Source organism: Oncorhynchus keta, chromosome 30, assembly GCF_023373465.1.
Source record: "Oncorhynchus keta strain PuntledgeMale-10-30-2019 chromosome 30, Oket_V2, whole genome shotgun sequence".
In the NCBI taxonomy this organism is placed as follows: domain Eukaryota; kingdom Metazoa; phylum Chordata; class Actinopteri; order Salmoniformes; family Salmonidae; genus Oncorhynchus; species Oncorhynchus keta.
In genome coordinates, this window is record NC_068450.1 from 60,964,678 (window position 1) to 60,973,637 (window position 8,960).

The window sequence follows — 8,960 nt, forward strand, 5'->3', positions numbered from 1 at the left end:
ATACAGTTACATTCAACAGCATTGACACAAAAACATGAGGAAAAACGATCAAACAAAAATAGGAGTATTTTTCTACTGCTGGGTCACGCCCACAACTATCCCTAACCACACTACCCAGGTCCTCCAATGGTGGGCCTCCACAGTAAGTGGGTGAGGTTTATCCACTTTCACTTCTTGTATTTCACCCAATCAGAGCTCAGCTTGGGAGGAAACGGTAAAGCTTATATTTTTAACTACTTCTATCTCTTAGTCGGTTAAGGCTATGTTAAAAAACAAGTATTTTCTTTAACGCAATTCATATAACATTTATTACAGTCTAAAGTAGGCAAATTAGAAGGTTATACAAACATTAAAAACAATAAACACTATTTTTATTACTACAACACTAAAGAAAAAGTTGCCACTGCTTTTAAAGTCTGAGGTGCTGTTGGTTTGTTCATTTTGTCTCGGGAGAAGGTGTGCCATGTTTCTGTCCACTTCCTGGTATTCAATCATAATGCATTCCGGTTTGAACTGCACAGAACGTCAACAATCTTCCTAACAGCTTCCTAAAGCCCATTTAGGGACGGTGATATAAATTAACACCAGCTATCCACATTGGTTAAATTGCTGGTTTATTCAATCTGTCAATGAAATGCACTGCGATTGAATTCCTGCCTCTATCTCTCTCCTGCTGTGGCTGGCTGTCTTTGTGGGATGTTGAGACTGGCTTCTGTTTGCTGACTAGATATTTGTTTTTCTTCTGTATATTTTTGCTATCTGAAGTTGTAAAATGTTCTGATGTATTTGGGGTTTTCTGTTATTGTTTTGACTTCATCTGAAATGACACCCTATCAGGACTCTGGCCAAAAAGTAGTGCACTATAAAGGGAATAGGGTGCCATTTTTGAATGCAGGCCCCATGTGTGTTTCTGCTCCTGAGTGCAACTTGTTTCAGCTGAGTTGTCGATATCGCCTCCATGCAACAATTAAACATTATTTATTGCAAATATGAACCGGACTGGCTCTGTTTTTGTCACAGAAACACACACACACACACACACACACACACACACACACACACACACACACACACACACACACACACACACACACACACACACACACACACACACACTGCTACATAGAGGAGGATATGATAGGACAGTGTGTATCAGTGTATTGCAGGGAACAGAGCCTTCTGTGCTGAGCTAACCAGGACAAGGTCAGAGTCACACCACTGATAACACACTATAACAATGCCCTAGGTGAACACACACACAGACACACACACACACACATGACACACACACACAGCCACACACACACACACACATACACACATTACACAGCTGAACACACACACACACACACACAAACACACAAATGCCCGTCTGTGTCCTGGTTAAAGAACAGACAGTTCACGAGGCCAGATGTGCTTCCGGGAACACAGACTAGGATTACTGATTATATCAGTACATCAGTGCTACACTTCCTGTGTTTTTGGATCAGATTGAACCAGAGTACCAGTGATAATACCTCTGATGTCAGTGTTTATTTTGCTACCGTCAGGGAAACACGACTGGAGACGTGAGAGTAGGTGATTCCTGTGTGTGTGTGTGTGTGTGTGTGTGTGTGTGTGTGTGTGTGTGTGTGACATGAAAAAATTGTGTGTGTGTGTGTGTGTGTGTATTTGTGTGTGTAACCAAGATGAACACGTGAAACGTGTGTGTGTTGAGGCAGTTAGCTAGTCATTTAACTTGACATGAAAAATTGGGACATTGTCATTATTATTATTAGTATTAACCGTGTTTAAACAACAGTTTTATTTATACACATTATTTATACACAGGGAACCAAGATGAACCTGGAGACCCAGAAACGTTTCTGTGTTTAAACAAAGATGTATTGCTAGAACAACAGATTTTAGGAGTTCTCTTTGTCAAAACATACTCTGGTGTATAGACTGATTCATATGAACAAACACATCTGAAAATGACACCAAGTTAGCAGAGACGCATTCACGGTCAACGCTGCGTTACTATCGGTCCAGACGACACATACTATTCTGGATGGCCGTGTTTACCGGTCCATCTGCCTTTTGGCGAGAAGGGCTATATTATAGGGTAGGGTGTCATTAGAGATGCGGGAGGTCTAGACGTGAAAGGGAGGGACCATGTAAAAACCAGAGATATGAAACCTGAGACATAGAAACAGTACTACATCCTCTGCTACAGATGTGGATCAAACAGGAAATGAATCATGTTATCTTAACAATTTTAGTTGTAGTTAGAAAACAAAGAACCCTAACCTTGTCAAAACATAATTTGTTCATTGTAGAACGGCCACTCAAGCCCTCTAAGGGCTCGATTCAGCTTCATTGTAGCACTAAAGGTCTGCGCTACAGCGCGTTAGAAATTGTGAAGGTAACCCTAGTTCATTGCGTTAGCAAAGAAGACCGTATCTACAAAGGTCAACGCTGCATAACAGTATAAAATGGATTAGCTGAGAACGTCACGAAAGACGATGTGCGCGCTTCCATGGGGAAGAACAAAGTCAGTAAAACAAAGTGTTTTTGCTGAATTCTGGAATGGCCAGATTGTTAGGTCAACCCTATCACTTAGAAACAAAGAACCCTCCATCAGGCTGAAGAAACTCACTTGTTTGAGAGAAGGGCTATATTGCAATTTCATCGATTGTCATTGTATAATGAAACTAAAGAACCATTACCCCAGTACCTTGGAACACAGGTTGTAAATAATGACCCATGTTTAATCAACAATAAGAAACATTCCAGACATGGTATTTAATTAAAAAAGGTACTATATTTTCTATAAAATGCACTGACAGGTGCACTGTATTTTCCATCCACAGTTATCCTTCTCACAGTACAACAAAGAACCCTAATCCTAACCTAGCCTTCATTGTAGAACAAAGAACCCTAACCTTAGCCTTCATTGTAAAACAAAGAACCCTAACCTTTCATTGTAAAACAAAGAACCCTAACCTTCATTGTAGAACAAAGAACCCTAACCTTAGCCTTCATTGTCAAAGTAAATTATAGAAAACAAATCCTAACCCTAAAAACAAAGAACCTTCATTGTAGAACAAATAAACCCTAACCCTAGCCTTCATTGTAAAACAAAGTAAAACCCTAGCCTTCAAAGAAATCTCTAAAGCCTTCATTGTAAAACAAAGAACCCTAACCTTAGCCTTCATTGTAAAATAAAGAACCCTAAACCCTAGCCTTCATTGTAAAACAAAAGAACCCCCTAGCCATTGTTACCTTCATTGTAAAACAAAAGAACCCTAACATTGTAAAACAAAGAACCCTAACCTTCTGCAAAACAAAGAACCCTAACTCATTGTAAAACAAAGAACCCTAACCTTCATTGTAAAACAAAGAAACAAAGAACCCTAACCTTCATTGTAAAACAAAGAACCCTACCTTAGCCTTCATTATAGAAAACAAAGAAAAAACAAAGAACCTAACCCTAGCCTTCATTGTAAACAAAGAACATTAACCCTTCATTGTAAAACAAAGAACCCTAACCTTCATTGTAAAACAAAGAACCCTAACCTTCATTGTAAAACAAAGAACCCTACCCTTCATTGTAAAACAAAGAACCCTAACCTTCATTGTAAAACAAAGAACCCTACCTTAGCCTTCATTATGAAAACAAAGAAAAAACAAAGAACCTTAACAGAACCCTAGCCTTCATTGTAACCCTAGCCTTCATTGTAAAATAAAGAACCCTAACCCTAGCCTACATTGTAAAATAAAGAACCCTAAAGCCTTCTAGCCTACCTTCATTGTAAAACAAAGAACCCTAACCTTAGAACCCTAACCTTCATTGTCAAAGAACCCTAACCTTAGTCAAAACAAAGAACCCTAACCTTCATTGTAAAACAAAGAACCCTAACCTTCATTGTAAAATAAAGAACCCTAACCCTAGCCTTCATTAGAAAACAAAGAAAAACAAAGAACCCTAACTCTAAAGCCTTCATAACCCTAGCCTTCATTGTAAAATAAAGAACCCTAACCTAACCCTAGCCTTAATTGTAAAACAAAGAACCTAACCTAACCCTAGCCTTCATTGTAAAACAAAGAACCCTAACCCTAGCCTTCATGTAAAACAAAGAACCCTAAAATAGAAAACAAAGAAAACAAAGAACCCCCTAACCCTAGCCTTCATTGTAAAAACAAAGAACCAAAGCCTTCATTGTAAAATAAAGAACCATAACCCTAGCCTTCATTGTAAAATAAAGAACCCTAACCTTACTCTAACCCTAGCCTTCATTGTAAAATAAAGAACCCTAACCCTAGCCTTCATTGTAAAACAAAGAACCATAACCCTTCATTAAAAAAAAGAACCTAACTAACCTAGCCTTCATTGTAAAACAAAGAACCCTAACCTAACCCTAGCCTTCATTGTAAAACAAAGAACCCTAACCTAACCCTAGCCTTCATTGTAAAACAAAGAACCCTAACCTTAGCCTTCATTGTAGAACAAAGAACCCTAACCTTAAGCCTTCATTGTAGAACAAAAGAACCCTAACCTTAGCCTTCATTGTAGAACAAAGAACCCTAACCTTAGCCTTCATTGTAAAACAAAGAACCATAACCCTAGCCTTCATTGTAAAATAAAGAACCCTAACCTTAGCCTTTCATTGTAGAACAAAGAACCCTAACCTTAGCCTTCATTGTAGAACAAAGAACCCTAACCTTAGCCTTCATTGTAAAACAAAGAACCCTAACCTAACCCTAGCCTTCATTGTAAAATAAAGAACCCTAACCTTAGCCTTCATTGTAAAACAAAGAACCCTAACCTTAGCCTTCATTGTAAAACAAAGAACCCTAACCTTAGCCTTTCATTGTAGAACAAAGAACCCTAACCTTAGCCTTCATTGTAGAACAAAGAACCTAACCTTAGCCTTCATTGTAAAATAAAGAACCCTAACCTAACCTTAGCCTTCATTGTAAAATAAAGAACCCTAACCCTAACCTTAGCCTTCATTGTAAAACAAAGAACCCTAACCCTAGCCTTCATTGTATAACAAAGAGAGATGAAAATAAGTCCCTTCGTCAGAGCACGCTTGTCCCGATCAGGACCCCTTGGTTTCTCTTCAGGCACCAGGTTAGACGCCGCTTCATGCTACACAACACTGGTGTGTGTCTGTGTGTGCGTGTGTGTGCGTGTGTGTGTGTGCATGTATGTACTCCATGTGTGTCTAAACATGGGCACTCTTGGCGTGGTTAGTGGAGGGTGGAACAGGGTTGCCAGCCCCTGTCCTTGGAGTAGTAGAATCTGTCGTTGTCATGGTGATTGTAGTGTTGGGACGGTTCAGTAGAACAGCAGGTGATCATGGCCCCTCCCAGGAGACAGAAGGCCGTGCCCACCCAGCCAGCGTACAGGCTGAACCCAAACGACATGAGTCCCTGGTCCTGGTGGGCTCCGATAGGAAACCATACTGTGGACACCCCCACACAGAGCTATACAGGAAGGAGAAAGGTTTAGATTAACGTCCACATTTAATACACATAGAAGGTTCTACTTTTCTTGTCCTTTTTAACTCTGCTTTGTTGGTTAGGGGCTCGTGAAGTCAGATTTTCACGGTAATTTCACGGAAGTCAGAATTTCACAACGCATGTGACATATACATTTTTATTTTGATTTGATTATAAACACGCATGTACACTGAACAAAAATATATAAGCAACATGCAGCCATTTTACTCAGTTACAGTTCACATCAGGAAATCAGTCAATTTAAATAAATAAATTAGACCTTAATCTATGGATTTCACATGACTGGGCAGGGGCACAGCCTTGGGTGGGCCTGGGAGGGCATAGGCCCACCCACTTGGGAGCCAGGGGCAGCCAATCAAAATGAGTTTTTCCACACAAAAGGGCTTTATTACAAACGGAAATACTCCTCAGTTTTATCAGCTGTCCGGGAGGCTGGTCTCAGACGATCCCACGGGTGAAGAAGACGGATGTGGAGGCCGGTTGGATGTACTGACAAATTTTATAAAGCAACGTTGGAGGCGGCTTATATGGTAGAGACATGAACATTCAATTCTCTGGCAACAGTGGTGGACATTCCTGCAGTCAGCGTGCCAATTGCACGCTCCCTCACAACTTGAGACATCTGTGGCATTGTTATGTGTGACAAAACGGCACATTTTAGAGTGTCCTTTATTGCCCCCAGCACAAGGTGCAGCTCTGTAATGAGCATGCTGTTTAATCAGCTTCTTGACATGCCACACCTGTCAGCTGGACGGATTATCTTGGCAAAGGAGAAATGCTCACTAACAGGGATGTAAACAGATTTGTGTACAAAATATTAGAGAACTAAGCTTTTTGTACGTTTGAGCATTGCTGGGATATTTTATTTCAGCTCATGAAACATGGGACCAACACAGGTAAATATTGTACTTATAGTAGTATATACGACATCGTACACACACACACACACACACACACACACACACACACACACACACACACACACACACACACACACACACACACACACACACACACACACACACACACACACACACACACACACACACACACACACACACACACACACACACACACACACACACACACACACACACACACACACACACACACACACACGTATATACACACACACATACGCTGACATCATGTGGAACAGGGTGTTGGAAAACTGGACAGTGAAAAGCAGATCAAACACATTTTATATTGTGTCAAACAACAAATGGTAAAATATTTTCCAGCAGGAGGGAACAGGTGTGGACGAGGTGGGAGGGAGGAATGGTGGTCTGGGGATGGGTTGAACTCTGGGGAATTGTGTATGTGTGGGTGTGTGTCTGTGGGAGTTAGGGGAGAGATGGATGGCTGGCACGGGTTAAAGGGAGGGCTGGGAGGGGGTGAGAGGAGGGAGGATGGGGGCGTTAAGGGTCAAGGTTAGACCAGGGGCAGCGGCTGGAACTGGGGTTGATATAAGTATGACCATATGTTGTAATGTGTGTGCAAACATCTGTCTCTGTGCTCAAGTGTCTGTCTGTCTGTACGTGTGTGTGTGTGTCTGTCTGTCTGTCTGTCTGTCTGTCTGTCTGTCTGTCTGTCTGTCTGTCTGTCTGTCTGCGTGTGTGTTTGTGTTTGTGTGTGTGTGTGTCCAGACTTACCCACTAGCAGTATGAGAACTCCCCAAGTAGGGATCGTTTGTTCTGGCTGACTGAGGCTCATCACCCAGAGAGATGCAGGGCGGGCTGTTAGGACCATCCCCACTGCAGGCAGCCCCAGGAGGGATCCAGTTATCATCAACGCCCTCGACGTCTGGATGTATGCTGTACACAGACACAGAGAGACAGAGAGATAAACAGTATGGCCTGAAATGTGCCATAGTAATCTTGGTTGATTCCAATAGGAAAGATATCCAGGCCTTGAGTTTGAGACTAGCTGTTGTAGACCATCGGTTTAGGCTTGGGACAAACAACACTCTTTAGCTGTGAAATATTTCCGATATATCATAACCTCTTGGTCAGAGTCACAGTATCATCAATCTATAGTAGAGTAGAGTATAGTGGTGTATAAGTAGAGTGTAGTATAATATACTATACTATAGTGGAGTATATTAGAGTATAGTGTATTGAGTATAGTATAGTGGAGTATAGTAGATGTTAGTAATATTTAGTAGAGTATAGTATAATAGAGTATTGTATATTGAGGGTATATTAGGTATAGTATAATGTAGTATACTATAGTGTAGTATTGTAGAGTGTGGCATTTTATAGCATAGTGTAGTGGAGTATAATATAGTCGCGTATAGTAGAGCATAGTAGATTGTAGTACAATATAGTATCATATAGTATAATATATTATAGTATATTTGAGTATAGTATAATGTAGTATAGTATAATATAGTACTGTTCTATTACCTTTAATATAGTATTATTATGTATTACTGTACAGTATATTACAGTAGAGTATAGTATTATACAGTAGAGTAATGTTCTGTTACCTTTAATATAGTATTATTATGTATCACTGTACAGTATATTACAGTAGAGTATAGTATTATACAGTAGAGTAATGTACTGTTACCCGGTAGGTCCAATATCTGTGTCAGTGATATACAGTGATAGAGGGCGGTTGAAATGACACATTCAGCCCACAGGCCCTTGGCTCCTAACTCGTCCATCTTCTTGCAGGTGTTCATGCCGTATTTACATGTCACTACCCAGTCGTTGGTGGCCGTGGCGATAAGGATCCCGACCCAGCCGATACAACTCATCACAAAACCGCTGAGCTGGAGACAGCTGTTCGCCATGGCAATGAGAGGTAGAGTAGTCCTAGGGTAGAATAGTCTCAAAAACTGTTTATAAAAACGTAAAATGGTCCAGGCAGTCAGAGTGACTCAAGACGGTGAATTGGACAGTCCACAGCCCAAATAGTCCAAAAACAACTGATGATACTTTAAAGATAGTTTGAAGCTTGTGTGAAAGGAGCCTCTGCTTGCCAGACTCACAACGCCTGTGGGACTATTGTGAAAGGAATTGTTATGATTTCAAAATAGTCCCGTGTTGTACAAACCCTGGTGAAAACTGTAAAACAGAAAGAAAATGATTGCCAAATGCTGTGCGAAGTTAGTGTGAGTTTTCGATTAGAATATTCCTCAAGAAGTAATCCCAGAACTGTGTGTTGTCTCTCCTGGGTCTGTTGTGTAGTCCTGTCAGTTTGGAGAGTCTCCACTTCTAAAGAAAAGCTTCAGCACTTTTCCATTCGTTTTATAGTAGAGAAAGGTCTGAAAAAAACTACCTGGAAACTTCTAACCAATCGGAGGGATGGAGAGAAATATCAAATTTTAAAAAATCTCTCTCTCTCTCTCAAAATGATTTGTAAAGTGTTACTGCCCTCTCCTGGCAATTGAAAATCCTGTCAGTTCCAGGTGTGTCCACCAGGGGGTGACCTAGTGCTGGTACGTC

General features: G+C 40.7%; 2 protein-coding genes across 45 annotated transcripts in view; both read right to left on the reverse strand.

Moving 5' to 3' along the window:
* The window catches only part of LOC118377102 (claudin-11-like), a 12,886-nt gene extending 7,991 nt beyond the window's left edge, over nucleotides 1–4,895 (reverse strand). For 32 of the 44 annotated variants that reach the window (XM_052488947.1, XM_052488959.1, XM_052488940.1 and 29 more), the window contains exons 1-5: nucleotides 4,876–4,893; nucleotides 4,776–4,841; nucleotides 4,672–4,737; nucleotides 4,539–4,637; nucleotides 4,471–4,503 (exon numbers count right to left, since the gene is read on the reverse strand). In XM_052488947.1, the coding sequence (XP_052344907.1) occupies nucleotides 4,471–4,503; nucleotides 4,539–4,637; nucleotides 4,672–4,737; nucleotides 4,776–4,841; nucleotides 4,876–4,887 (276 nt within the window). In that variant the 5' untranslated portion in view covers nucleotides 4,888–4,893. Of the gene's footprint in view, nucleotides 1–4,470; nucleotides 4,504–4,538; nucleotides 4,638–4,671; nucleotides 4,738–4,775; nucleotides 4,842–4,875 lie in introns of all 44 variants that reach the window. The other 12 variants (XM_052488952.1, XM_052488950.1, XM_052488958.1 and 9 more) reach the window with 2 other exon arrangements.
* Nucleotides 4,896–5,235: 340 nt separating this feature from the next.
* On the reverse strand, nucleotides 5,236–8,339 carry LOC127913773 (claudin-11-like). The gene is made up of 3 exons (XM_052487030.1): nucleotides 8,080–8,339; nucleotides 7,225–7,322; nucleotides 5,236–5,472 (listed from the first exon to the last, which is right to left on the reverse strand). The coding sequence occupies exons 1-3, from the start codon at nucleotides 8,303–8,305 to the stop codon at nucleotides 5,236–5,238; spliced, it is 561 nt and encodes a 186-aa protein (XP_052342990.1). The 5' UTR covers nucleotides 8,306–8,339.
* Nucleotides 8,340–8,960: the final 621 nt, after the last annotated feature.